The sequence below is a fragment of the Ursus arctos genome, unplaced genomic scaffold, assembly GCF_023065955.2.
Source record: "Ursus arctos isolate Adak ecotype North America unplaced genomic scaffold, UrsArc2.0 scaffold_2, whole genome shotgun sequence".
Classification (NCBI taxonomy): Eukaryota; Metazoa; Chordata; class Mammalia; order Carnivora; family Ursidae; genus Ursus; species Ursus arctos.
In genome coordinates, this window is record NW_026622874.1 from 60420320 (window position 1) to 60446965 (window position 26646).

Genomic DNA, 26646 nt, shown 5'->3' on the forward strand with positions numbered 1-26646 from the left:
CTGGTTACTCAAAGTGGCATCTTTAGTCCCCAGCCTAGCGCCTAGTAGAGACTGAATAAATACATGGTAAATAAATGCATAGAGCCCAGGCTGTGGCGGCTTTATTGGTGGTATTCTCTTTCCATTGTTGAGGGGGAGTGGGAGACGGGAAAGAGAAGGGTGGGGAAAGGCGGTGAGATTAGAATATAAACATTAATGATCAGCATCTGAGCAGAGGTCTTTGGTGGGAAGGAAGAACCACTGGTGTCCAATAATGGGGGGCATAGCATCATTACAGAGGTAGGGTCAGCTGGCATTAACGGGGGGCATATGTGATGCCGACCAGGAGGGCTAGGAGAAGAACCAGGAGGGGAAGGAGGTGGCCAAGGGCATCTGTTCTAAAGTTACTGGGGTGGTTTCTCATGCTTCAGGGTCTCATATGTCTCCTGGTTCCGGGTGCTCAGGCCCTGGAGGTGGAGGTCAGAGGACGGTCAGGAGCTCGAGTCCATCACAGGGCTCCCACCCACCCCCATCGACCCCATGTCTTCCAAAGATCACACAAAACCCCACCCTCTTCTGACTTCCCAGGTCTGGGGTGGGGGTGGGGCAGGTTCACTCACCGTGTAAATGCCATCTGATTTCTGCGGAGGCAAAAGGGACAAGGCATTAGACATCCACGCCTCCTTCAGGGTCCCTCGGCCTCTTCTTCCCCACCCGGTGAGGTATGTGGCCGGGGCTGGCTGGCCACTTGGGCCAGAGGGCACTCACATGGGGACTCGGGCATGAATGCCCGTTTGCCCACGGGGCTGCAAAGGCACAGGTACACACCGCATACGACTCTCACACACTCATTGTCACTCTCCACTCTCCCTTGTCACCTGCTGAACATTGTGCTTGTGACTCGGCTAGGTGGTGGGGCAGGTAGGGGGAAGTGGGAGGGGGACCTCGGAAGCTTGGAGTCTGTTACATTGACACCCAGGCACGGAAGGGAACATACCTCGTAGCTGGCCACAGCTGCCTTTCGCACCTGGATCTGGAGCAGGGGAAAGGTAATCAGCAAGGGCGATGTTAGTGGGCCCAACCCCGTACCTCCCAACTTTGTGGGGAACCCCTGTTATTCCCTCTCCTCAAAGCCAAGCTGGCCCCCCCATGCCTCCCGCCAGCCCCCTCCCCCAGCCTTACCTTAAGTCGGCAGTAGAGCAGGGTGAGGACAATACCGTACAAAAACAGGATGGCATCCAGGATATAGCAGAGCTGAGGCTCTCCCAGGGCGGCTGAGGGGACAGAGCGTGCCCGCAGGGTCAGGGAAGAGCCGGCACTCAGAGGACAGAACTGGCAGGTGGGACGGGGCCTGGTGGGGAGCCTCCCAGGAGAGACGTTTGATCTTCTTCTCTGGATCCTATTTTTCTCAGCTTTTCCCCTTCTCCCTCACCGGGGGCAGGGCTGGGACAGGAAGTGTGGGGTTTCTGGTGCCTGCTGTGATGGAACTTACAGGTGCTGAGAGCCGAGGAGGGAGCCCCTCAGCCCCCCTCAGCCCCCAGCCCTCTGGTTTGCGCCCTGTCAGCTCCTCAGGCACCGCTGAGCACTTCACAGCCCTCAAGGGACTTATTTGAGTTCACTGGGTGAAGACCAAAACCTCAGCCCAGAGGGGTAGGGTGAGGGACAGGCAGTGACAAATTTCACTGAAGAAACCACAGGAGTGTCTCTGCTAAGTCCTGTGACCTGTGGCTGAGGGCTGGACAGGAAGGATGTGAACCGAGGAAGGGAGGGAAGGCAATTACCCGGTTATTGGTCATCTCTGAGCCTCAGTCTCATCACTCTCGGGCCCGCTATAGTGGGCTTAAAAATGGAAACAAGTGTCTGCTCTCCTAGGCCTCACAGACCCTGATGGCTGTGCGCACGGCTGGGCGAGCGTCTCTGCCCGGGCTCAGGGGGATGACCACAGCCGGATTCCGTCTCCGGGCACTCTGCCCTGTTACTCACTCACTCTGGGCCACAGAGAGAGGAAGTTTTGTGCAATTTAAAAAATCAAATAGGGTCTGAGCACCAGTCCCTATCTGAAGAGCTCACAGGCACATGACTGATGTCAGTGTGGTACTTTCGGTGCCATGACACGCTTTCGCATAATGTTGCATAAATTGAAAAACTACCAGGTGGGGGGTTGGGGGGGGACACATCATTATTGCCATTTTACAAAGGATGAAACGCCGGCTTGGAAAAGCTAAGTAACTCCTTTAGGGCCAGAGGGCTAAGTGACGGAGCTGGAGCTCAAACCCAGGCTTTCCGCTTTCAGGGCTCGCGTCCTAACCTTTCTGCCCCGGTGCCCCCGCTCTGTCCTCATCTGGTGGTAGCAGGATGGCACCCACGGAATCCTTCCCTCCACCTCACAGCTGGGCGGCTGGGCTCCCTGGCCAGTCTCTTTCAATTTCCCACTTCCCCGAAGTTTCACTAACCCCCTCCTCCCCAGCCCCCAGCCGCAACCCTCATCAAAACACACAGAGCCAGCCCAGAGCCAGCAAGAAGGGGCAGTTCAGAAACTGAGGGCCTGCAGCCTTAGAGCTGCTGAGACCTCCCCGTGTGTGCCTCCATTTCTTGGCTGGCGCTCAGGCCTCTAGAACCGGGCATGGAGGGCTGCCCCCCACCCCTAGCAGCTGTTGGCGGAGGGGTCCGGCCTAGCGATGACCCACCGAAGCAGAAAACGCGTCTACTTTGACCATCCTTGCCTCACTCCCAAGCCGAAGGACAGCCTCCCACCTTCCTAGAAGGGCTTTATGAATATTACCCCCCAGCTAGAGACCAGCTCCCAGGGGACCAGCCCGAAGGCACCTCACAGGAGATGCTGATCATAGGAAAGGAGCTTCTCCCCAGCCCCGCTTTTCATATCATACAACCATTCCCTCCCCTGCCAGACTGAAACCTTCCCCATGATCAACCATGATCAACCCTGGAAAAGTAAGGAGACATGAAAGGAGGGAACTAGGACGCTTGTGCCCTGATGGGGACCAGATAGGACCAGCCTCAAGGTCTCGGTGTCCGACCGAGCCCTGCGCCCACCTGCCAGCCTTTCCCCGTCTGCCCCTGCCTCGGCCCTCAGACGCGTGCCCTCAATTCCCACCCTGGGGCCCAGCTCACGGGCCCTCACCAAACCCTCTCACCTGCTTGTTCAACCAAAAGGAGTAAGAGCAAGACCACTGCCGGAATCATCTTGGGCCGGGGGCTGAAGGGCCGTGAGCGGGGATCGGACGCTCAGCCAGCACTGCGCAGCTGTGCTCAGCGGCTCCCTGACCACAGAGTTCCCCCCTTCCTGCCCCGCCTTCCCCCAGCTTTGGCCCCTTCCCCTTCCTGCACCAGAGCCCGGGCGGCTCCCGGAAGGGCCAACTAAGGGAGTTAGATCTGGGCTCTCATGCCTCAGTCCTTCAGTGACCAAGCCCTAGGCACCAAGGGACGGGGGTGACACCTGTGCTTGAGAAAGGCCATCTAAATCGGCCATCACCCTGTGTTCGGATACATCTGGAATGAACTGTCCCTTCAGAGTCCCTGAGACCCCACCGTAGCCCTTGCCCTTCCACATGGAACTTTACCCCTGTTTTGATTGGAGAGGTTTACCAACTTGTGTAAGCAGCCAAGTTTGGGCAGGGGGAACTGAGGGGAAAAGAGGAAATGGGGAATGGAGAAGTGGAAAGGCCAAGAGTCAGAGAAGGGGGTGGAGATGAACAGGAAAAACTGGCGATAACTGAGTCTCACAGAGAACTGGAGGGTTAATTTACATTCTTAACTTTTCCAACAAAGTGAAAGACGGTAAGACACTGAGAAAGACATACCAGAGGTCTGGGCAGAGGGGCCGGAAGGCGGCTAATTTATTAGGATTTCTCCTTTTCTAGTACATGCACAGAAAGCCCACGGCCGAGCGTTCACGGGCGTGTACACACACGTACACAAACACACGGTCCCTGTCCAGTGACAGAAGGGCTCCGAGGAGGAAGCAGGCAGGCAGGGGGATCAGACGCTGTTCCCCAGCTCACCGATCCACTTCTCCAAACACAATATCTTGGGTACCTAAGAGATCAGCAGGAGGAGAAAAAAAGCGGTGTCGTCAAAAATCCAGAACTCATTACTGTGCCCCGCGGATCGACGAGCTGAGTCCGTGCCCACAGCCTCCGCTGAACAGGAAGTGTTCAGTTTCTGCCCGCACCACCCCCCCATCAGAGTTCCAAACTCCCTCGTCCACGGCATCTCTGCCACACAACAGGCCTTGTACCTATGATGGCAACAACGTCCGCCAGCATGTGGCCCTTCGACATCTTGTCCAAACCAGCCTGGAGAGACGGAGACAGCCCATGTCAGGCAAGGTGAGCAGGGCGGGACGAGAAGGAAGGGAAGTTCATCAGGATCCCAACCAAGGTCACTAAGGACTGATTCACTGAACGGAGTGAGAATCACTGGGGTTGGTTCTTACCAGGTGGGCAAAACCAGGAGCCTTGATCTTGCACCGGTAAGGGCGGCTGCTGCCATCAGACACGAGGTACACCCCAAACTCTCCCTGTCCGAGGAAGAAGGTCGGCTGCCTCCGTTAACAGGAAGAACACTTTTCTCTGCCAGCGAAGCCTCTCTATTCACCCCCTGTCCTCTCGCTGATGACCAAGCATCTATTTGGGCATCTGTCTCCAGTCCCCCCAGTGCCCTGGGCTGCCTTTTCCCTCCCCCTCTCCTCACCTTAGGAGCCTCGATGGCAGTGTATGTGGCCCCCGGAGGGACCTGGTAGCCCTCCGTGTACAACTTGAAGTGATGAATCAATGACTCCATGGAAGTCTGGAAAGAGGAGAAAGGGAGCAGCAGTGAGCCAGATCCAAATGTCTCCCAGGCCTTCCGGCAGCACAGGAAATAACCTCCCGCCTGGGGGAGACGAAAACCCACACAGTGAGCGGAAGAGGTGGCCATGGGAGGTTAAGACTCCTACAGTGAATTCTTTCAAAAGGGAAAACTGAGAAGAAGGGTGTAATCCAAGGACACTCCTCCCTGGCTGTCTCTCTCTCCCCAGAGCCAACCTTCATCTCTGCTCGCTTAGGCGGAGACACTTTGGCATCATCAACCTTGATCTCCCCGGGAGGCATCTTGTTCAGACACTGCTCGATGATTCGAAGGGACTGGCGCATCTCCTCCACCCGACACAGGTACCTGAAGGGGATGAGACACGTTCAGAGCGAGAGAGGCTCAGTCAGAGCAACAAACGTGAGGCGGGCAAGGACGCCCCTGGCTGGCCCAGGGTGCTGGCTAACGTGTTCCCTCCCTCTTTCCTCCCAGTGCGGCATCTCTACGGGGCCTGGCCACCCAGGTAAAACTTCTAGTCTCTGGTGCTGGCTCCTGCCCCAAGTCCTCTCCTGATCTTCTCAGCCCGTGTCCTGTAGTACTCTCCTCTTTAATTACCCTCCTAGACACTTCTTGGACTATAGAACGGGTGAGGGTCAAACGGACTCAAAAAGAAAAGAGAAGCCAATCTTTTTCAGGGTCAGTGCACAGGAATGGAATGTGAAGCCTAGAATCCAGTGGAAAGAGCACTGGATCAGGAGGATTCTAGTCTCAACCACCACTAACAGGATAATCCCAGGCTGATCTCTAACTTTTACGCATCAGCTTTCTCGGCTACAAAAATGCAGCCCAAACTAGTTACATCTAAGAGATGAGGACAGAAGGGTAAAAGAAGATGGCTTTGAAAAACCACCTGGCTTCACAGACACAAGAGCTCCAACACCTACTGGAAAATACGGGAATAAAGAAAGTAGCCAAGACAAAGTCAGACAGGGAAAACAGGTGGAAAATGAGCTGAGAGGATCTGGGCCTTACCTATCGTAGCAGTCCCCTCGAGAGCCAACAGGAACATCGAAGTCCACCTGGTCATACACATCATAGGGCTGGGTCTTCCGCAGGTCCCACTGGATGCCTGAGCCCCGGAGCATGACGCCACTGGAGAGTGGAACGGGAACGAGGGTCCATTTCCATGAACCAGGAAAGGAGGCACACTCTCTTCCTTGGTCTCCCCTTTCCCTCCCCCCAGCTCTGGGTGTGGGATCTAATCAGAGCGCAGCACGGACAGTGCCACACCTTCCTGAAGCCGAGGTATCAGGCTGGAACCCCCATACCCGAGCGCGGAAGTCATATTCCTCTCACCTAAATCCATAGTTAAGCGCGTCTTTGGCTGTCACAACCCCAATGTCAACTGTTCGATTTCGCCAGATCCTATTATTGGTCAGCATCTATCGATCAAGAAAACTGGATGGGAACGCTCTTCAAAACTCCCTTCAGATGCCTCTGTGGTTCTTTACAACTAAGGACTAAAACCCCACAAGCCTTTCTTGAGCGGAAAAGAGGGATTTTTTCCCCACTGCCTCCTATCTTACCTCTTCCAACTCATCAACTCGAAGAGAGAAGTTCTTAGAAAACTCGTATATGTCATCCAGAAGCCCAAGAGGTAGGTCCTAGAAGCCAAATGGAGAAAGACAGTGAGCCGGGCTCAGCCTCCCTGCCCCATGGCTATGGGGTCAGTGTTTCCATCGGCCAGTGCTGCCCTCCAGTGGCCACAGACGATACAGGCGTGGGCTGGAAGTTCGGGAAGAAAGGGGAGCAGGCTCACCTGGTGCACACCTCCCGGCCGGACGTAGGCAGCATGCATCCGAGCCCCAGACACGCGCTCGTAGAATTCAAACATCTTGATAGGATACACTGGGAATTAGTGACAAAATCCTGGGCTCCAAGTCCAACAACCTGCTAGTCCGCTCCCCTGCCCCCTGCCTTCTGGTGACCAACCAACCCCTCACGACAGAGTTTCTTAAGAACAGAACCCAAGTTCGGGGCGCCTGGGTGGCTCAGCATCTGCCTTCAGCTCAGGTCATGATCCCAGGGTCCTGGGATCGAGCCCCACGTTGGGCTCCCTGCTCAGCAGGGAGTCTGCTTCTCCCTCTCCCTCGGCCTGCAGGTCCCCCTGCTTGTGCTCTCTGACAAATAAAGTCTTAAAAAAAAAAGAAAAGAAAAGAAAAGAAAAGAAAAGAAAAGAAAAAAAAGAAAGAAAGAAAAAGAAAGAAAGAAAGAAAGAAAGAAAGAAAAAACATAACCCGAGTTAAACAGACCTTCTTCCTCTAAATGTTCTATGTTCTCTCTCCTTTTAATCTCTTGTCTCCTTCAAGAACCTTCTCCACTTCTTGAACCCCTTGCCTATCCTAGCCTCTTTCTCTTACCTTCTCCCTCTCTTCAAACATCCAGAAGAAAGGAGTCATGGCCCCAATGTCCAGGGCATGTGTAGTCACAGCCATAATGTGGTTCAAAAGCCGCGTGATTTCTCCAAACAGCACTGCAGACAGGTGAAGACAACAAGGGAAGGACAGAGGAGCCAAGGATCGACGCTGACACAGCAGTTGTGGGCAGAGCCTGGGGTCTGCACACTAAGCTGGGTTTGACGCTCCTAAGCTGGGCAAAGGCCGGGGAGGGCCACGGGGAGGTGACGGGGCTTACCCCGGATCCACTGCGCCCGGGGCGGCGGCTGGATATTGAGCAACTTCTCCACAGCCAGGGAGTAGGCCTGCTCGTTGCACATCATGGACACATAGTCCAGCCGGTCAAAGTATGGAAGGGCCTGGAAGAGGGAAGAACCGGGGTCACCCCTCATGGGCCAGGAGCCCTCAGACAGCCCGCCAACAGCACTGCTCTCCGTGGGCAACAGAAGTCAGTGCTGCATAAAGCCTTCCAGTCTCAGGAGCTAAGCAAGGCAGCATCCAGTAGCACATACTGGAAAATGCTTAAAAATCTGTTCTCTGAAGGGGTGAAAGGGAACCCTGATGTGTTGTGCGTGCCAGTTTCCATGGTGAAAATCCACTTAGCGGGGCCAGTTTTAAGCCACGTAACTGAACACGCGCTGGGCACAGCAGCGCACCATCGTACGGCGCTGCCGCCAAGGACGTGCATGACCACACCTCAGAGCACAGCAAAGCGAAGTGCGAAAGGGATGAGCTTCACGTGCTTCTTACCTTGGCTTTTAATACCATTTATTAAATTGTGAGCTAACGTAATTTAACTTTTAATAATGCCTCTGTTTAACAACCGGCTCACAAAGTTCCCGAAAACCTAACAACCTCTTCTTGCCAGCCGGCAGGAGCTGCTCCAGCACGCCTCTGGCCACACTGCTCCGGCCCACGACTGTCTCAGGCAAGTGTGCCTCTCTGAGACGCTGAAGGAGACACGTAACCAGTCCTAGGACTCACTGGGTGGGAGTGAGGGACTTAAGGAAGACAGAGCCCTGAGAAGGACTGGCCTGGCTTCTGGTTGGGGAGAAATGGTTCTTTCCCCAGAATGCCAAGAAAGCTAGTCAAGCTGTCTGCCGAACCAGCTTCGGCTTCCAGGAAGGAGGCGGGGCTAGGACGCCTGTCTTTGGGGCAGCCAGTTCTTGTCCTGATGTCACTGTGACGGGGGTTAATGCCGCAGGCTTTAGCTCCATACTCTGGGACCAGAAACCATCCCTGCCTGGACTCTCTGGGGGCGTCACGTCCTAGTCCGCTGGTTGTATCCTACCCCCGTCACCCTCTGTGAGCAAGACCTTTCTTCATGACGGTAAGAAAAAACTTCACATGCCTGTCCCAGCTCCAGTTCCTTCCAATCTGACCCTCACCATTTGGGTCACGGAGCTCTCCTAAAAACGGCACACTGCCACAAACTCCCTCCCGGTCACTGTGACTCAGAGTGTTTCGAAAACAAACTTAAGACAGCCGGAAGATACAAGAATCGGCTGTTAATCCCAGGGAGCTGACGTCTCTCTCCTCTTCCCCTGTCCCCAGGGACACCGGCTTTGACGTACTAGTATGGAGAAACTGAGGCACTAGACAAAGGGTAAAGGGGCCAGCCAAAAGTCATCTGGAGAAAAGGTGGGAGTGTAGCTCTGGCTGCCAAGCATTTCTCCTGGAAAAACCAAATCTAGATGGATTCAGTCACACATCCCCTGCGACATCCCTCTATCCTCCCAACCAAGACTGTCCTCATATCCTCAACACCCTCCTCCCCTGGGGTTTTGGGGGCAGCAAACTGGCAAAGTCCCAGGCCACGGCATCCCCAGGTCCCGCCAGCAGGCCCCTGTTCGCCCCCACACCTGCAGATAGGTCTTGTACTCAATGAGCTTCTCAGTGCCTCGGTGCAGCAGGCCAATGTGGGGGTCACACTTCCGCACCATCTCCCCACTCAACTCCATCACTAGTCGCAGGACTCCGTGGGCTGCTGGGTGCTGGGGCCCAAAGTTCAGGGTCAGGTTTGTCACCATTGTGTCCTTTGGAGGGTCCACATCTGAGAAGCGGGGAAGAATGCAGACCAAATGATAATTCCCTAGAGAACCCCCAAGAGACAGCAAGGGGTTAGCCTCTCCCTAGAGATCTTCCGTGTCACCGTTCCACATCCTGTTAATTCCCTAATCGCCAACGTAACCAGGAAGAAGACCATTACATGGGAGAAAGGGGAGAAAGATCTAAATTTTCTGCCAAGAGGGACCACGCACAAACCTCACGCTTTCCATGTCTCCCAGATACCTTTCTAAAGATGGTAATACTGGGGCACCTGGGTGGCTCAGTCGGTTAAGCGTCTGACTCTTGATTTTGGCTCAGGTCATGATCTCAGGGTCCTGGGATCAAGCCCTGCACTGGGCCTGCACTCAGCATGGAGTCTGCCTTAGGATTCTCTCTGTCCCTCCCCCTCTGCCCCTCCCCTAGCACACACATGTGCACATACACATGTGGTCTCCCTCTCAAATAAATAAAACCTTTAAGAAAAATAATAATACTAATAACATTCACATAGTCCTCATTATGTGCCAAGCACTACTCTAAGCACGTCACTGATTTTAATTAATTTAATTCTCCTAACAACCACACGAGCAGTAGCTACTATTACTATCCTTATTTTATTGGTGCAACTGAAGCCAGAGAGAATAAATGACTTCTCAGAGAGCTAGCAAGCGGCAGAGTCAGGACTGATCTCAACCTATTCAGCTCCACAGTCCACATTCTTTTTTTTTTTTTTTTTAAAGATTTTATTTATTTCTTTGACAGAGAGAGACAGCCAGAGAGAGAGGGAACACAGGCAGGGGGAGTAGGAGAGGAAGAAGCAGGCTCCCAGCGGAGGAGCCTGATGTGGGGCTCAATCCCAGGACTCTGGGATCACGCCCTGAGCCGAAGGCAGACGCTTAACGACTGTGCCACCCAGGCGCCCCACACAGTCCACATTCTTAACCACTATGATACACTGCCCTCCAAATCTATCTGATGAATGCCCAATCAATCAGGAAATGCATACTTAATTCTTACTACTACCGAATGGCAGCGTTAACCCTCCAAAAGCAGACAATTTAATCTGGGAAATAAGTACATGTGAGGAACAAGTAACAGAGGCCAAATTTACAAGTTACCAAGTAAGTGGCTTAGCCGTTAAGTATTTAAAGGAGGAAAAGAACACTGTAAAGACTTCATGAAGGCAGGATCTGAGCTGGTTCTTAAATATAGGGAATGACTTAAACAGGTAGACAGAAGAACATCCCAGGCTATGGAATCAACAAAGCTCAAATCTTGGAGACAAGGAAGTGTCTGCAGAACTCTACCTACCAAGAGGCAGAAGACGAGTGCTGATGGCTATAGGGGGCAGTGGTTCAATTATCAGTATCATTAATAACAACACATACAGAGGACTTACCGTGTGCCAGTCACTACACTAAGTGGTTCACTTTATGATCCCATTTAATCTTTACAGTGATGCTAGAAATAGCACTTTATTCACAGATAAATAGGAGAGCAGAGAATTGAAACCAGAGCTTAACTTCTCAACCCAAATTCTTCACCATGGGCTTTGGAGTCAGATAGACCCGAATACAAATCCATGTATGTATCCTTGATCAAGTTTTAATCTCCCTGCACCACGATTTCCTCAAAAGTGGGATCTAGTATCGCTCTCATGGAGTTGTTGCAAGGACTAAGTGAAATAATGCGTATCAAAAACCTGCCACACGGTAAGCATTTGGCTACTGTTACTGGTACACTTTTCTTGCTTCTGAAGGTTTCTGAGCGAGAGAATGAATGCCATGGTAAAATGATGTTTGGGGAAGAGGAAGGTGATTACATTGTCCTGCATAGTTGGAGGCGGACCAGATCCGTGGCAAGAACCCCGGGAAGACACCCCTGAATAATTAAGGTCTACTACGAAACAGATCTGAACAAGAAAGGAAAAGATGATGTGATATGCAACACTATGAAAGAACCTGCATGGTTTGGTGGCTTCTTGGACTGAGACAGGGAGGGCGAGAGAGGAAAAAGAGCCAAAGAGGATTAAAATGTTTCATTCCTGAGAAATTAGGAGAATGTGGGCACCACTGAGCAAAATCAAAAAGTCACAAGAGCTACTTCTGATGGGGAAAAAATGCTTCGTAGTCTGGAAAATTTCATTTGGGTACCAGTGGGAAAAACCACCTTTTCTACCAAAGGAAGATGGAAATATATTGAACCTCTAGAAAAAGCTGGGGCTAAAAATATAAATCTGGTAGGGACCTCCAAGGGTTGATTAGGACCTACTTTTTCTCCTGGAATGTTCTTCCTTTCCTTCTCTACTTGACAAATACCTGCCGTATTATCAGTGTTACTGTGTTTGTTGAAGTGCTGGTGAAAGAAGCAAAAAGGGCAAGGGCACAAACTTGACCGAGAGCTCAAGAGCACTCAGAAATCGGCTTGGGGCGGGGATGAGTGTGAGTTGGGACAGGGGCTCTGGGAACTCACCATTCCAAGGCGGAGGCTTCCAGTGGGCTGTTTCTTTGGCGGGGTACATGACAGCTCCCCCAAACTGTTCTGCCCATTCCACATCTGGCTGCCATTGCCGAGCACCTCTAGGGAGTTAAAGACAGATCCTAGACACAGAGCCTCAACAGTGCTTGGCTCCTCCGTTCCCACTCACTCTCAGGTGGGCCCAGGCAAGGGCGCCTCGAATTCCCCAAGGCCAAGTCACTGGCATACAGTTAGTGTAGCTTTAGCAGAACAAGCTCAAACTCCAGACATTCCATTCCTACTAACAACTTATTCTTCGAAGCACTGCACCCATCACCCTTGTGCATGCAAGGTTGGGAATCCTAACTCCTTCAACTTCTCATCACATTCGTATTTCCATCTTGGTGAGTATGAATGCACGCAAGGTGTGTGTATTCAAGGTCAACCGAAGACTAAGAGGTGTGCAGTGCCTGTGCAGGGGCGGGGGGAGGAGCATGCTGGCTCCCTGGCTCAGCCTGGGTGAGACCTGAGTGATGTCCTGGGGACCAACGGGGAGGAGGGGGTTTGGGGGAGGTGTCTGGGTTTGTGTTCCTCCTTTAGGTCCATCAGGACTGCGTCCCTTTTCTCGTCTAAGGAGACTTCAACAGCCGCATGCCACCCATGCTGAGGTTCGGGAGAAGCAGCAGGGCACAAGAGAAAGGTGACACTATCACTAACATTCAGGGGCAGGGTCTCCCCCCAGACGACTTCACCCCTCTTTCCGCCCTCGACCGGAGCGGGCGCCACTGCATCCCGGAGCCCGGCACAGCAGGCCCGGGCGAGGGGTCACAGGCCTGGGTCATTCTTTCCTAGGGGGTCACAGGGCCCGCGGAGACGCCACACCCGAGAAACCCTGGCGTCGGGGGCAACGCGTCGAAGGCCGCCCAGAGTCTCACCTGCTGGGCTGAACCGGCAGCCGGCCTCCGGCCGCGGACCGCAGCGCCTGGGCCCCGACGCCCCGGAGGCTGCGCAGAGCCCTCAGCGCCGCCATCTTGCCCCGCCGCGGACTGCGGGAAGGAGAACGGGCGGAAGTGCCTCCTGCGCGCCGCCTTGCGGCTTCCCTCCTATTGGCACCACGGGGCCGCCCTCTTGGAAGCTGGCGGGGCCGCAGCCGCCGCGAGCCGACAACATCCGGGTTTTGCGCCTGGGCTTAGCTTTCGCTCTCGGAGCGGCGGCTGGGCACGGTTCTTCTCGCTGCTCGTGACTGACTCTCTGCGACGGGAGCCAGAGAAACTTGCGGCTCCCGCGGGGCCGGCGCTCGCTCGCTCGCCCGCTTGCTTCCCCCGCCCCCCGCCTGAGCCCCGCTCCGGGTGGCGTGGCGGCGTCGGAGCCCGGCCCTCCCGGGACAGCCTCAAGCTTTGCCAAAAGATTCGGAGTGGAGAAAGCCAGCTAATTTCCAGATGGCCCAAGTGGGCTAGGGAACGGGGGCCCAAGCGCGGCTGGGCGGGTCTGAGAGCTCCCGCCAAACCAAAACGAAAAAAGAGGAGGACGCCAAGGCCACCAGCATTGGAGCAGGCTGCTGGGTGTAGAGGAGCCACCTCAGCCCAGATGAGGAGGGGAGGTCCCCTCTGGGTGACCCTGATGTCTGCCAGGTTTCCAGAAGCTGCAGAATGACAGACCCGGGAAGCGCCCTTAGAGATGTTTCATCCCCTCCTTCCATCCTGGGTCAAGTCCTCTTTCCCTCATGTCTTTCTGACTCTGCCTTAGTCCTGGCCAGTGGCAATGGCACAGAAACGTAGTGCCGCCAGGAGTCTGATCCCACTTCTGTATGGAAGACACCAAGAGTTTTGCCGCCTTGGAGGCTTGTTCCTGTTCGCTCCCTCTGCCTCCAAGCCCAGCTCCAGCTGGGCCACCCGTTGAGTTTGGACATGCTTCCCACTCTGAGCCTGGAAAGAGGCCGTCCCCAGATCCCCCCCAGACAGGGTCCCTGAGACAGCCCACCAGCGGTGCAGCAGGGTGGGGCAGACAGACCAGGAAAGTGGCAGAGACAGGGAATTCTTAGCTGTGAAGAAAGAGGGGAAAGCCAGACTTCTAGCTTGGGAGTTGACCTAATGGGAACCGTACCAAAGGGTGGGGCCATATCCCTGGCTGTGGGAACTGACTGGGACTGGGGTGGACTGGGCAGCCCCCACAGCCAGGCAGAGGCTCTGCCTCCCTGCCTCCCTCATCACCCCCCCATCCTTTCCCTGAGCCTGCTCTCCAGTAGCTGGAACACAGTGAACGTGATGAGGGGGCAGGGCAATGCTGGAGGTGGGGGGACTGCATTTATTTGCGCTAATCCAGCCTGGGAGAAGTCAGGATAGAGTCTGGGCTGCTTGGCCCTGGAGGCAACTTGAACTGGGACCGGGATGAGGGCTCCTGGGGGGGTACCTAGGACACTGCATCTTTTGTGCTTTCTCCCTGCGGCCAATACCCCCACATGCTGCTGCTGTGACTCTAAGGCCCTTTGTCTCTCACTGCTTAGTCACCCCCTTTGTCCTCATCTCAGATGGGGGGTTGGAAAGAGGCAGTAAGAGTCCTCTGGTGATAGCTCCTCTTGCCCCTGCCCCTTCTGGTCTCCTGTCCTTTGTCCGACTCCCACAGCCCCAGCCCCCTCCAGAGTTAGGACCAGAGTCAGGGCATGTGGTAGGTCAAGAGGTAGGTCTGGCAGTGGGGGGGCAGTTGAGGACGTTGTGGGCACCAGGGCAGGTATTCATGACATGAGCAGGAAGGGAGGGGGAAAGGAAGCATTCTGCGGATATGATCTGGGAGACAGGAGGTGACAAGGCAGAGAGTGGGTAGAGGAATGGGGGTAGGGGCAGGCGATGTACCTCTGGGAAAGGAAAGGGACCGCTGACTGCATTCTCTTTCCTGGGGATATCCTGGGGAAAGGAGTGGCCATAGCTTGGAGTGGGCAGAAATTGCCCCTACTTCTGTACCCTTTACTTCCTTATCTCGAGAGGCCACCCCCAAGACCTCTTTGCTGAGTGTTCTCCCTTCCAGAACCAAACCAAGGGAATCATTTGGCTTCCTTCTCCTACCACTACCTCTTCCTCCCCAGGCACTCTCCCCGCCTCAGGTGCTGGGTTCCCGCTTCTCAGTACTCTAATTTCCCTATACATACAGTGCAGCCTCCACCTTCTCCGTGTCCCATGGGGAATGAGAAATAAAAAATTACTAGATATTCCAGGAACGACTGTGTTCTCAGGGCAAGGTGGGGCCAAAAGAGGGAGCCAGGTGGGGATTCCCTAGGATGGACTGACTGGGTGCATCTGGGTTCCTAAGAGAGCAAGTCCTCCTGTGCTGGGGGCTGGCTGACTTGAGGCTGGGGGAGGGTTTAGGGCAGTTGGGAGTGGGTAGGAATGGGGCCAGGAGCCTGGGGGAAGCTACTGGGAGCTGGGCCAGGGAAATGGGGAGTCAGGAAGTGGGGAGGGGGAGCCTGGGGGGAATGGAGGCGGATTGGCTGTTCCGGGCTTTGGAGGGGGTGGGTGGTGGTAACTCAGGAACGGGGGAGCCTGAAGGAGAGGAGTGTTAAGAGGAGGTGCCACCCTGGATCCTCCTTCTGTAAAAGGAAAAGTCATTAACCCCTCCTGCCTTCTCCCCTGCCTGCTCCATGTGCCCATTCTAAGCAGACCCATCCTGCCTTTGGGCAGTAAACTCCCTGATCACTGTCTCCTCGCCTGCCCCATATCCCTGCAAGCTCTTCTCTCTCTCACTGCTTATTCCCGTCCTGAACCAAGTCCAGCCACCTCCTTTCTTTGTTCTGCCCTCTTGGTGCTTCCTTACCTGTTCCCCACGGTCTTTCCCTGGCAGTTTACTCAGTTGCCTCAGCTCTGGAAACCAGCCTCTAGGGGCAGAGGGCAGCACGAGGAAGCCCTGAGAAAAGGGAGGCCATGCCAGATTAGAGAATGAGAGAGAGAATCCTCCCGGGACCATGGCCTTTCTGTGCGTGTTGACCAGGCCCTTTCCCTGACTTCCTACCCCTCCTGGGGCTCTGTCCCACCAAAAAGGGAAAGAGACAGCTGAGAGCCGACTGTGGGGTTTGGGGAAAGGCTATGTCATCAGCTGGCCCAGTGCCTGTGATCCATCCGGCTGCTAGAGATTTCCCTCCCCTGGGCAAGTCCCATTTTTTTTTTTTAAAGGAAAACAAAAACTAGGATTTTTGGGAAGCAATGAGACACCCATCTGAGTCCTACCAACAGAGCTCCTGGCTGAATGGCTTATAGCTCAGCCAATCGCAGAAGCTCGGGATGCTTAAAAGAGCTGGCGCGGAGAGAGGCTGGGAAGAACCCACAGGGAGACCCACAGACACATAGACACGGGCGAGAGAGGAGGAGAGAGACAGAGACAAAGGCACAGCGGAAGGAGCCAGAGACAGGGCAGGCACAGAGGCAAAGCCAGACAGTCCGAGGGAGCCCAGAAGGAGAGACCAGAGAAGCTGCAGAAGACACGGGCAGGGAGAGACAAAGACCCAGGAGAGGAGGGGGTGTGAGAGGAGAGTTTGGAGGAGCCAGGCCACTAGGCGCCTCTCCTAAGCCTAAGGGCCAAGTTTTCTCCATCTCCTCTGAAGGTCCCCAGCCCCTCCGAAAACTCTGCCTCTGACCCTGGCACAAGTCCGAGCCCCCAGGCTGCAGAGATGAGCTTTCCAAAGCCAGGGCGGGCAGAACTTGGTGCCCAGACGGCCTCAATCCCTCCCAGCTGCAGCACCAGTGCCATGTCCCGGACGGACCGGCATCCCAGGAGGGGCTTGGCGGGGTGCTGGCTGTGGGGAGTCCAACCCCGCCTGCTGCTCCCCACCGTGCCCATCTCCGGGCTGGTGGGGCGGCTGCTGCTGCTGCTGCTGCCGCTGGCCTCCCTCCTGCCCTCAGCCCAGCCGGCCAGCCCCCTCCCCCGGGAGGAGGAGATCGTGTTTCCAGAGAAGCTCAATGGCAGCGTCCTGCCTGGTTTGGGCGCCCCTGCCAGGCTTCTGTACCGCTTGCCAGCCTTTGGGGAGACGCTGCTGCTAGAGCTGGAGCAGGACCCCGGCGTGCAGGTCGAGGGGCTGACGGTGCAGTACCTGGGCCAAGCACCTGAGCTGCTGGGAGGGGCCGAGCCAGGCACCTACCTCACCGGCACCATCAACGGAGATCCAGAGTCGGTGGCATCTCTGCACTGGGACGGGGGAGCCCTGTTAGGGGTGCTGCAGTATCAGGGGACCGAACTCCACATCCAGCCCCTGGAGGGAGGCACCCTTAACTCTGCCGGGGGGCCTGGGGCTCACATCTTACGCCGGAAGAGTCCTGCCAGCGGCCAGGGCCCCATGTGCAACGTCAAGGCTCCTCCCGGGAATCCCAGCCCCAGCCCTCGAAGAGCCAAGGTAGGCAGCCCTGGAGTCTGTGTCCTGCGGCGTCCTCCCGCCATGTCTGTCCTACTGACCCCCATTCACCCTCTCCCCACCCACTTCCACTGCTGGCCATTCTGCTTCTTCCCTGCCTTCTGCCTGCCTCTCCTCTTTCCACTAGCCTCCTTTCTCAGGAAGGCTCTGGTTTCTCCCTGCTCCAGCCCTTCTCCTGGCCAGGCTGCTGTTCCCAAGGAGGGTTCCCAGAGGTGGGTCAGAGACTCTATGCTGGGAATGACCACCCCTCTGCCCGCCCCAGCCCTGCTAGGCCACGGCCTTCTTCTGGCACCACCTCCTACAAGAAAGCTTTTCCGACAGCCCCCTGGGCCTTGACTCTTTTCTGTGCCCCAAATTTTATTTTCACCCCCACCGCCAGCTAAAGGAGTGAGGTTTGAAGCCCAAGGGATTGGCCTCTGGCTTCTGGTGCTGCCTTCAAAATAGTTCTGGCAAAGTGCAAAGTAGGGCAAAAGTGGATGGGGAGGAAAGGCATCCCATACCTCCTCTGGTCATTCCCCTTCCCACACTGTGGACTGACTGCAAGGCTGCCTGACACTCCATCCTTTCCTCCCTCCCACTCCCGGCCTCCCCCTTCTTCCCTCCCTCCCTCTCTCACTTTAATCCAGACCAGCCGCTATCCCTCCACACCCGCCACGCTGAGATCTGGCCCTGGCCCTAGCTGCTGACTGAATTGTTCCTCCAACCACACAGGGCAGACACGTTGCAGCCCGGCCCTCTAGCTCCAGTCCTGCAGGCCCCAGCGCACTCAGGCCTGGGGGACCCCAAAGCCCCTCCCAGAGGCAGTCCCAGCTGCTTTTCACCTCTGGGGCTCACGCAGCCCTGGGACGTGGCACCCCCTTCCCCTCCCCTTCTCAGAACCAACAGCTGATTTCTTAGAGTTACCACAAAAGCCCTGGAACTTGGGGTTGGGGGAGGGCCCAACCAAGACCCGTCTGGAATCCCATGGGGTATGTGCGGCCCAGCTGGCTCTGCTGAGTTCCAGACCCAGGAAGTAAGGGGGGGGGAGAAGCCATGGGTCTGGGAGGCTCCCTCAGGATGCTCCCCTCCTTTTTCCAATCCAGCGCTTTGCTTCGCTGAGTAGATTTGTGGAGACTCTGGTCGTGGCTGATGACAAGATGGCAGCATTTCATGGCGCAGGGCTGAAGCGCTACCTGCTGACTGTTATGGCCGCGGCCGCCAAGGCCTTCAAGCACCCAAGCATCCGCAATCCCGTCAGCTTGGTGGTGACTCGGCTCGTGATTCTGGGGCCGGGCGAGGAAGGGCCCCAGGTGGGGCCCAGTGCCGCCCAGACCCTGCGCAGCTTCTGCACCTGGCAGCGAGGACTCAATACCCCTGAGGACTCGGACCCTGACCACTTTGACACGGCCATTCTGTTCACCCGGCAGGTGAGGCCCCAGTCAGCCCCGTAGGCCACGTGCCACGGAGCTCCAAGAAGCACCACGTGTACACTGGGCTGGAAATGGTGCCCCTGGAGGTGTTCCACGGGGCACCTGGCCCCAGCCACACTGCCAGTGCCATCCGGGCCCTGACGATGCTGGCTACTCAAGGCCTGGGTCCCCACGAAGCTAGATCTCATCCCAACGGGCCCTGGTGTCTGGGTTCCTCATGCATCTTCCATGATCTCTCTCCACAGGACCTGTGCGGGGTCTCTACATGTGACACTCTGGGCATGGCCGATGTGGGCACTGTGTGTGACCCAGCTCGGAGCTGTGCTGTTGTGGAGGATGATGGGCTCCAGTCGGCCTTCACTGCAGCTCATGAACTGGGTAACGTGGGAGTGGGGCTGTGGGGCAACTGGGATGCATGAGAGAGCTGTGGGGGTGGGGTAAGGGGACAGGGAGCTCACTAGAAGGCAGATAGGGGTCACAACGTGGTGCTTCCTCCTCCCTAGGCCTAGGTCCAGGGCCGTTTGTTACCTTTCTTTGCTGTGGGCATAGACTTTTAGATTTTTCTATTAAATGAGATAGTGTGTAGAAACTTACTGTGAACTGTGTGTGTGTGTGTGTGTGTGTGTGTGTGTGTGTGTGGATTGAAAAAGATGTTATTCATAAGAATCAATGATGCAATGGTGGGTTCAGGGTTAGGAATGTTGTCTACAAGGAAAAGAGGGTCGGGAGGTGCCCTGAGTGTGTTTGGGGGGAAGGGAAGACAGAGCAGAGGGGGCTCCCTATTGATGAGCCCTAGAGCACCAGAAGGAGATCGGGGGCAGTGTGGGATAGGGAATGGATCTGACCATCCCCAGCTGCAACCAGGTTATTATGGGCTTGAAGCCCCCTGAGGGCACAGAGTTGGGACCCTTGGACCCTAGCAAGGCCTCTGCACTCACAGGTCACGTCTTCAACATGCTCCATGACAACTCAAAGCCATGTGTTGGTCTGAATGGGCCTGGGAGCACCTCCCGCCACGTCATGGCTCCTGTGATGGCTCATGTGGACCCCGAGGAGCCCTGGTCCCCCTGCAGTGCCCGCTTCATCACTGACTTCCTGGACAATGGCTACGGTAAGCAGATGGCAGCCCCCTCTCCCTGGGCGGCGCTCAGTTCCTGCCCCCCACCGTACTTGCTCTTCTGCAGCATTCTGCATGGACCAAACTGCCTGCCTCAAATGGGTTTCCTCTGCAGTGTGGGATGGGGTGAGAAATGCTTCTGTCTTTGTGTGGTTCCCACTTCCTCTAGCATAAATAGCATAGCCAAGGGAGGCAACTTTTGGTGCAATAGAATGAGAGCTGACCTTTTAAGGGTCAAAACTGTTTGCATGAGTGTGCTGGCTGTGAAGGGAGTCACCTGTGACCGGAGGTGTGCAAGCCTGGCAGGGTTGCTGAGATGAAGCAGGTTCAGGAGCTCTGTAGACGGTTAGAACAGGTAGGAAGACTTAGGGCTTCGGGTTTCTATCCTGATTCTGTTCTTCAGACGTGTGTAGATGTGTGGCTGTAAGTTTCTTCACGTCCGTGTGGCCGATCTGTGAAACAGGCGTGAATGGTAACCACCTCGTAGGCGTTGGCCATGGTTACATGAGAAAGGCTGGTCAGGCATTTAGCCAATGCTCATCATGTAATAAGCACCCAATAAATTGCATCTGCTACTTAAACTTTTTCCAGCCCCATGATTTGGACCCATCAGGCCCCAGAGAGTCCAGGCTTTCAGCTAGCAATCTAGAATGTTCCCTCGGCCCGTTGCTGACTTCATATCCCTACCTCATTCCCAGGGCACTGTCTCTTAGACAAGCCAGCAGCTCCCCTGCATCTGCCTGTGACTTTCCCTGGCAAGGACTATGATGCTGATCGCCAGTGCCAGCTGACCTTCGGGCCCGACTCACGCCATTGTCCACAGCTGCCGCCTCCCTGTGCTGCCCTCTGGTGCTCCGGCCACCTCAACGGCCACGCCATGTGCCAGACCAAGCATTCACCCTGGGCTGATGGCACCCCCTGCGGGCCGGCCCAGGCCTGCATGGGGGGCAGCTGCCTCCACGTGGACCAGCTTCAGGACTTCAATGTGAGATCCGGGGGCAGGGGTGGAGCAGAGGGCCTGGAGGAGCAGGCCGGCCCTGAGCTCAGGAGAGAGTGTACTGATCCCACCCTTCCGTTCTGTGTTTCTGCAGATCCCACAGGCTGGTGGCTGGGGCCCCTGGGGGTCATGGGGCGACTGCTCTCGGAGCTGTGGGGGCGGTGTCCAGTTCTCTTCCCGGGACTGCACGCGGCCGGTCCCCCGGAATGGTGGCAAGTACTGTGAGGGCCGCCGCACCCGCTTCCGCTCCTGCAACACCCAGGACTGCCCCACTGGCTCAGGTGAGGAGTGGGAGGGACAGAAGCCACGGGGGGTAAGGTAGTCCCTGGAGTTGGGGGGGGGGGCTGTCCCTGTTGTTGAGGGGAGTCACTTCACCCTTCGGGAACCTTCTCTGGCAGTCTGGGGAGGAGAGAGGTGCCACGCTGTCTAGAGCTCCGAGGGGCTTAGGCGGAGGGCCTCAGGTGGGATGTCGCGAGGAGAGAGGACTGACGGGCGTTTTTCCCCTACAGCACTGACCTTCCGTGAGGAGCAGTGTTCTGCTTACAACCACCGCACTGACCTCTTCAAGAGCTTCCCGGGGCCCATGGACTGGGTGCCCCGCTACACGGGCGTGGCCCCGCGGGACCAGTGCAAGCTGACCTGCCAGGCCCGCGCCCTGGGCTACTACTATGTGCTGGAGCCGCGGGTGAGGGCCTCATGCCCGGGCCGTCTGCGCTCACGCTCTCTCCCGAAGCCCCCTGCTCTCTGATGGCAGTCCTCCAAAGTAGCCCCCTCGCTGGCGCTCCCGCAGCCCTGCCAGGCCCGCCCAGGGTGCACTCACGCATCTCTGTCCGCGGGTATTGGGAAAACAAGCCCCAGACGCTGGATACGTTGCCAGTCAGGCAGCTCCAGCCCATCCCATTTCCTTTGGGTTCTTTTTCTCTCTCTTCCCATCTCCTAGTTCCCGTCCCTCTATTGCGTGAGAACGGGCGTGGCCTTCGGGGCAAGTCTTTGAGCCCTTTCCGTGGGCTCCTCTATCCATTACAGGGGTGGCCTCGATCGGCTCATGGGAGGCCAGCTCCTCACTGGGCAGGCCTCTTGGAGACAGTGGCGTCCCTGCACTCCCTCTCTGGGATAGGGCGGCTTGTCGAAGGCCAAGGAAGAACAAGCCCTGGCAGAATTTTTGGCCCTCCCCTGGGGAGCATTCTTACACGTCGGCCGCCCTCTAGCGTCCGTCTGGGTTGCTACCGTCAAGGTTCAGTGCTGGTGTTGAGACTCAGACCTGCCCTTTCCATCTTGGCACCTCTGCTTGCCGGCCGTCTGATCTTTGGAGAGTTTCTTCGTCTTTCTAAATCTCAGTGTTTCATCTCTAAAAACCTCAAACAGTGGTTGTGAGATTTATATTCTAGTTTATTTTTTTAAAGATTTTACTTATTTGTCAGAAAAAGTGAGAGCACAAGCAGGGGGAGCAGCAGGCAGAAGGAGAAGCGGGCTTCCTGCAGAGCAGGAAGCCCGAAGCAGGACTCGATCCCAGCACCCTGGGATCCTGACCTGAGCCGAAGGCAGACGCTTCACTGACTGAGCCACCCGGGCGTCCCTTATATCTAGCTTATAAAGCACTTAGCACAGTGCCTCATTCAGAGTGAATGTTCTGAAAATGGTGGCTTTTAAAATTACTGTTGCCATTAGGATTATTACCCCTTCGTATGGCTGGGGCTCACTCCGCACCCGATCTTCACCCTTCCGCCCAGTCTTTAAGGCCTCCCCTCCCTGCCGGGATATGGGTCTGGTCTGGCTCACCAACCCATCCTGACTTAGGAAGAGCCCTTTGCATCGATTGCTCCTTCTCTTGGCAGGTGGTCGATGGGACTCCCTGTTCCCCGGACAGCTCCTCCGTCTGTGTTCAAGGCCGCTGCATCCATGCTGGCTGTGACCGTGTCATTGGCTCCAAAAAGAAGTTTGACAAGTGCATGGTGTGCGGTGGGGACGGTTCTAGCTGCACTAAACAGTCTGGCTCCTTCAGAAAATTCAGGTTTGTTCACTATTTATTTCCTCATCCCTGGCCCTGGGGGCACAGAGGTGAACTTGATACTGTCTCTCCTCTCAAAGAGCTTACAGTCTAGTGGGGGAGACAGGTGAGTCACGAGTTCGAGCAGTGTCGCACCTGCTCAACAGTGTCGGCCTGGGGCTGCTGGGAGGGCCCTGGTGGGCATCAGGGAGGGTTTCCCCGGGGTGGGGGGGACTTGCTCCTGGAGGGAGAGCAGGCATGGCACTGGCACCGAAGAGGCGGGCTCAGAAGGGCACCTCAGTAAGGGGTCTAGAGAGGGGAGGGAGGAGGGTGCGTTGGCGTGTAGCTCAGACCTAGGCTGGGCCCCTCACGTGGGTTGGGGGAGACAACCCTCCGTACAAAGTCACACATACAGTCGTACGAACATAGCTCAGAAAGGCTGAGGGGATTCAGGAAGATGCTGAGCTCCCCATCTTCTCTTTCTGCTCAGGTACGGATACAACAACGTGGTCACTATCCCTGCGGGGGCCACGCATATCCTCGTCCGGCAGCAGGGGGCCCCTGGTGTCCGGAGCCTCTACCTGGCCCTGAAGCTTCCAGATGGCTCCTACGCCCTCAACGGTGAATACACGCTGATGCCCTCGCCCACGGACGTGGTCCTGCCTGGGGCGGTCAGTCTGCGCTACAGCGGGGCCACTGCCGCCTCTGAGACACTGTCAGGCCACGGGCCTCTGGCCCAGCCCTTAACGCTGCAGGTCCTGGTAGCCGGCAACCCCCAGAAGGCTCGCCTGCGGTACAGCTTCTTCGTGCCCCAGCCAGCCCCGTCCACACCGCGTGCCCCTCCCCAGGACTGGCTGCACCGCAAGGCGCAGATTCTGGAGATCCTCCGGCGGCGTTCCTGGGCGGGCAGGAAATAGCCTCATCATCCCCGCTGCCCTTCCCGGGCACCGGGGCCTCGGACTGAGTTCCAGAAGGAGGGGGCTTCTGTGGCTGCCTCACACGGACACACGGACACAGCGGGGAGGGCTGAGAGGATGAGGCCTTCCCTCCTCCCCGCTCCATGCGATGCGCAGGCTGGCCCTGCCCTGGTTTCCTGCCCTGGACGGCAGGGACGGGTGGTGGATGGAAGGGGCTGGGAGACCGTCCCCATCTAAACTGCCCCCTCTGCCCTGCGGGTCACAGGAGGGAGGGGGAAGCCAGTAGGGGGGGCCGTTGTATTTATTTAGTATTTATTCACTTTTATTTAGCACCAGGGAAGGGGATGAGGGCTAGGGTCCTGGGGAAACTGACTTCCACCCCTCATAACCCTCACCCTGGCTAGGAAATCCAGGGTGGCGGTGATAGGCATAACTGATCTGTGCGTGTGTGTGTGTGTGTGTGTGTGTGTGCGCGCGCGTGTGCGTGTGTGTGTGTGTTCATGTATGAGGTACATCTTGCCCTTGCTTTCCTCTCCCAGAATTCTGTTTTCTGGGAAAGGAAGAGGCAAGGGTAGAATAAGCCTTCAGGGAGTAAGGGATTATCATATTTTTAAAATATATATTGACTTTGCTAATTATGTGCTCCTTTCGGACTCAGACAGATGTGGGTTGCACCCTGACTCCGCGTCTCTGAACATTAGTTTCCTCGTTTGCCAATAACAGTACCTCCCTTGGAAATGTGTTGTGAGGCCTAAATAGTGTAAATAAAGAACTGCATAATGCCTGGCCCTGGGTCAGCGCCCAGCACGTGGCAGCCGCCCTTAGTCAGCACTAGGACCGCCTTGCTGCCCGCTCCGCTGCCCGTGGGGTTTGCAGCGCCCCTGAAGGTGGCTAAGCTCTCGCCAGTGGTGCCTGCCCTTGCCCCAGGCCGAGTTCCTCCGGCTGGCAGAACGCTGTCCTGGATTCTGAGGGACCATCGGAGAAAGGACAATTGCATCCCTGATCACTGGAGACCTCCAATCAACAGAGATGTCCTAAATACTGGGCTCCAGGCACAACTGATAAGAACAAGAAAGTGTAAAGAAAACAGGACCGGCTACGTCCATGCCAACAGGCATTTAGGAATGAGAGCTCTAGGGGGGCCCTGGGGCCATCGTCCTCGAAGGGAGAGCGATGGAGAGGGGAGCCCGTGGGTCCGAGTCGGACCTCGGGTTCAGTGTCTTATTAGCTGTGGTATTGGGTAAGTCACTGACGCTGAGCCTTAGGTGGCTCGTGTGTGTACGGGGGCCGATGATGCCTGTCACCGGGTTGTTCTGGGAACAAATGACACAATATTTTCAAAACAGTAAAGGCTGAACCATGTGAGAGGTTACCCTATGACTACTGAGTGATTGGGACGGGGCCCCCAGAATCAACCGGTGTCCACACAGCAGACTTCGCTGCAGGTGTGAGGTTAGAGTGGGATTTAATAAAGAGGAGCAGGACCTGGGTGGGTGGGGGATCGCCCAGGGGGCGAGAAGAATGGCACAGAGGCGAGTCTCTGGGGGTTGGCAGGTATTCACTGGAGGGAGCACGCTCGAGGGGCAGCAGGGCACAAGACACAGCTCTTCTTTTCCTTCTGAGCAGGCTTGGTAATCCTGGGAAGGACACGGGGTTGGGAAGGGGCGGCAGGTGGATCCTGCAAGAACGGCAGTGGCAGTCGTAGGACTGCTGGGGACTTGGGGAAGGGACTGAATATGGAGATGAGGGAGGAATTGCAGGTAAAGCAGACCCTGGGGTTGGGGTGGAAGAGGGGAGGTTGGTGGAGCTAGAGGCGCTTCACTCGGCGGCTGCGGTGCCTCCAAACATAGCTTGGGGTACGGAGCCGGGGCTATCGCTTGGGGTACGGAGCTGGGGCTGCGGGTCGAGGCAGGCCATGGAGGTTGGGGCGGTCGTGTGCGCGGTGCTCACTGGGGCTGGGCTTTGCTCACCAACTTCTGTACCAGGCGGTGCCTCACACAGCGCCCGGTACTTTCCGCTGCCCCACTCGGCACCCCCTCCCTCGGCCGCAGGGACAGGAACAGAGCTGGTCTCTTCTCTCCCCCATGTGCGGCCCCCCACCGCTTGGCGCCTGGCTTTCCCTCCTGTCCTCCTACCGGCCAGCCTGGAGGAGGTGCAACCAGGAGTCTGAGCCGAGGTCAGAGCGATCAACTGCTTCATCCAGTCAGCAAAGCTGGGCCACCGAGAGCGTGTTTACAGATCTTAGTACTATGAGCTCATGGTGCCAATAAGCGGAGCTCTGTGCCAAGTACATGCAAGGTACAGACACAAACAATGCGCGACTGAAGGAGCCCGCTGTGTCGGGGAGGGTGCCCGCTGCGTCGGGGAGGGTGCCCGCTGCACCCCCACAAAGAGAAACAATGGGATGATACAAAGAACGGCATGGTGAGGGCCAGATCCACCGTGGGGAGCCCGAGCCCGAGCCCAGACTTAATGGCCACGAGGGTTAAGGAGGGTGAGTCTCAGGCTGGGCTGAGGAACAAGTCATCCTGATGGCTTTCCCCCCTTCCCATCCGGCTAGTGGTTAATTCACGCCTCGTAAATCACTTTCATATGTATTCTTTGAACCGGAAGGTCTTCACTCACAGAGGGTTCTGACTGGCATAAAGAAGTTTTAGTGGCCAGGACTGTGCCTGGGTGGGTGTGTGGAGGCATACTGTGGGAGAGGAGGACGGAGAGAGCTGGCTACCCGAAGAGAAGGGATGGGCATCACAGCCCTCCATCCCAGGCGAGGCCCGACCCCTTTCTGGAATGCTCTCCCCCATACTCCCCTTCCCATACCTGGGATGTAGACTCTGCCTAATCTCCTGAACTCAGGGGTCCAACAAGTTCTTGCTGGGAATGGGGGGAATGCATACCTCCCTGCAAGAGCCACCAGGAGCTCTGTCTCCCCAGTCTGCCTACTCATTGACTTCACGGGCCTGTGCTGGGGTGTGGGTGTGTAATCAGGAGGAGAAACAGGAATAACAGGAAGGAAGCAGGCACCGAGACAGCTCAAGAATCTGGTCTTAGCGGGGGGAAAAGAGGGAAGAATGATG

At 56.4% G+C, this 26646-nt stretch overlaps 3 protein-coding genes across 4 annotated transcripts; 1 reads left to right on the forward strand and 2 right to left on the reverse strand.

The window, feature by feature from the left end:
• Positions 1-71: 71 nt before the first annotated feature.
• Positions 72-3264, reverse strand: FCER1G (Fc epsilon receptor Ig). Its single transcript, XM_026487391.4, has 5 exons — positions 3135-3264; positions 1162-1253; positions 977-1012; positions 600-620; positions 72-446 (listed from the first exon to the last, which is right to left on the reverse strand). The coding sequence occupies exons 1-5, from the start codon at positions 3181-3183 to the stop codon at positions 384-386; spliced, it is 261 nt and encodes an 86-aa protein (XP_026343176.1). The 5' UTR covers positions 3184-3264; the 3' UTR covers positions 72-383.
• A 548-nt stretch (positions 3265-3812) lies between these two features.
• On the reverse strand, positions 3813-13087 carry NDUFS2 (NADH:ubiquinone oxidoreductase core subunit S2). Of its 2 annotated transcripts, XM_026487389.4 has the most exons (14): positions 12686-13087; positions 11766-11872; positions 9107-9297; positions 7483-7603; positions 7209-7321; positions 6608-6682; positions 6375-6452; positions 6145-6230; positions 5821-5940; positions 5025-5154; positions 4693-4788; positions 4436-4519; positions 4238-4295; positions 3813-4035 (listed from the first exon to the last, which is right to left on the reverse strand). In XM_026487389.4, the coding sequence occupies exons 1-14, from the start codon at positions 12778-12780 to the stop codon at positions 3998-4000; spliced, it is 1392 nt and encodes a 463-aa protein (XP_026343174.1). In that variant the 5' UTR covers positions 12781-13087; the 3' UTR covers positions 3813-3997. The 2 variants fall into 2 exon arrangements, with proteins under 2 accessions (XP_026343174.1, XP_057171187.1); XM_057315204.1 differs by having other exon boundaries at positions 3813-4788; positions 12686-12820.
• Positions 13088-15399: 2312 nt separating this feature from the next.
• On the forward strand, positions 15400-24941 carry ADAMTS4 (ADAM metallopeptidase with thrombospondin type 1 motif 4). Its single transcript, XM_026487388.4, has 9 exons — positions 15400-17124; positions 18225-18548; positions 18797-18929; positions 19492-19662; positions 20367-20653; positions 20760-20946; positions 21175-21350; positions 22501-22676; positions 23143-24941. The coding sequence occupies exons 1-9, from the start codon at positions 16405-16407 to the stop codon at positions 23567-23569; spliced, it is 2601 nt and encodes an 866-aa protein (XP_026343173.2). The 5' UTR covers positions 15400-16404; the 3' UTR covers positions 23570-24941.
• The last annotated feature ends 1705 nt before the right edge of the window (positions 24942-26646 follow it).

Coding starts and splice junctions, on each gene's coding strand:
- FCER1G (XM_026487391.4), bottom strand. CDS start 3,183: ATGATTCCGGCAGTGGTCTTGCTCTTACTCCTTTTGGTTGAACAAGCA. Junction 1,254..3,134: donor CCTTTTGGTTGAACAAGCAG/GTGAGAGGGTTT, acceptor CTGTCCCCTCAG/CCGCCCTGGGAGAGCCTCAG. Junction 1,013..1,161: donor TGCTCTACTGCCGACTTAAG/GTAAGGCTGGGG, acceptor CCCCTGCTCCAG/ATCCAGGTGCGAAAGGCAGC.
- NDUFS2 (XM_057315204.1), bottom strand. CDS start 12,780: ATGGCGGCGCTGAGGGCTCTGCGCAGCCTCCGGGGCGTCGGGGCCCAG. Junction 6,453..6,607: donor GGCCGGGAGGTGTGCACCAG/GTGAGCCTGCTC, acceptor TTTGGCTTCTAG/GACCTACCTCTTGGGCTTCT. Junction 5,941..6,144: donor GCGCTTAACTATGGATTTAG/GTGAGAGGAATA, acceptor TCCACTCTCCAG/TGGCGTCATGCTCCGGGGCT.
- ADAMTS4 (XM_026487388.4), top strand. CDS start 16,405: ATGAGCTTTCCAAAGCCAGGGCGGGCAGAACTTGGTGCCCAGACGGCC. Junction 18,549..18,796: donor CCATTCTGTTCACCCGGCAG/GTGAGGCCCCAG, acceptor CTCTCTCCACAG/GACCTGTGCGGGGTCTCTAC. Junction 18,930..19,491: donor CACTGCAGCTCATGAACTGG/GTAACGTGGGAG, acceptor CTGCACTCACAG/GTCACGTCTTCAACATGCTC.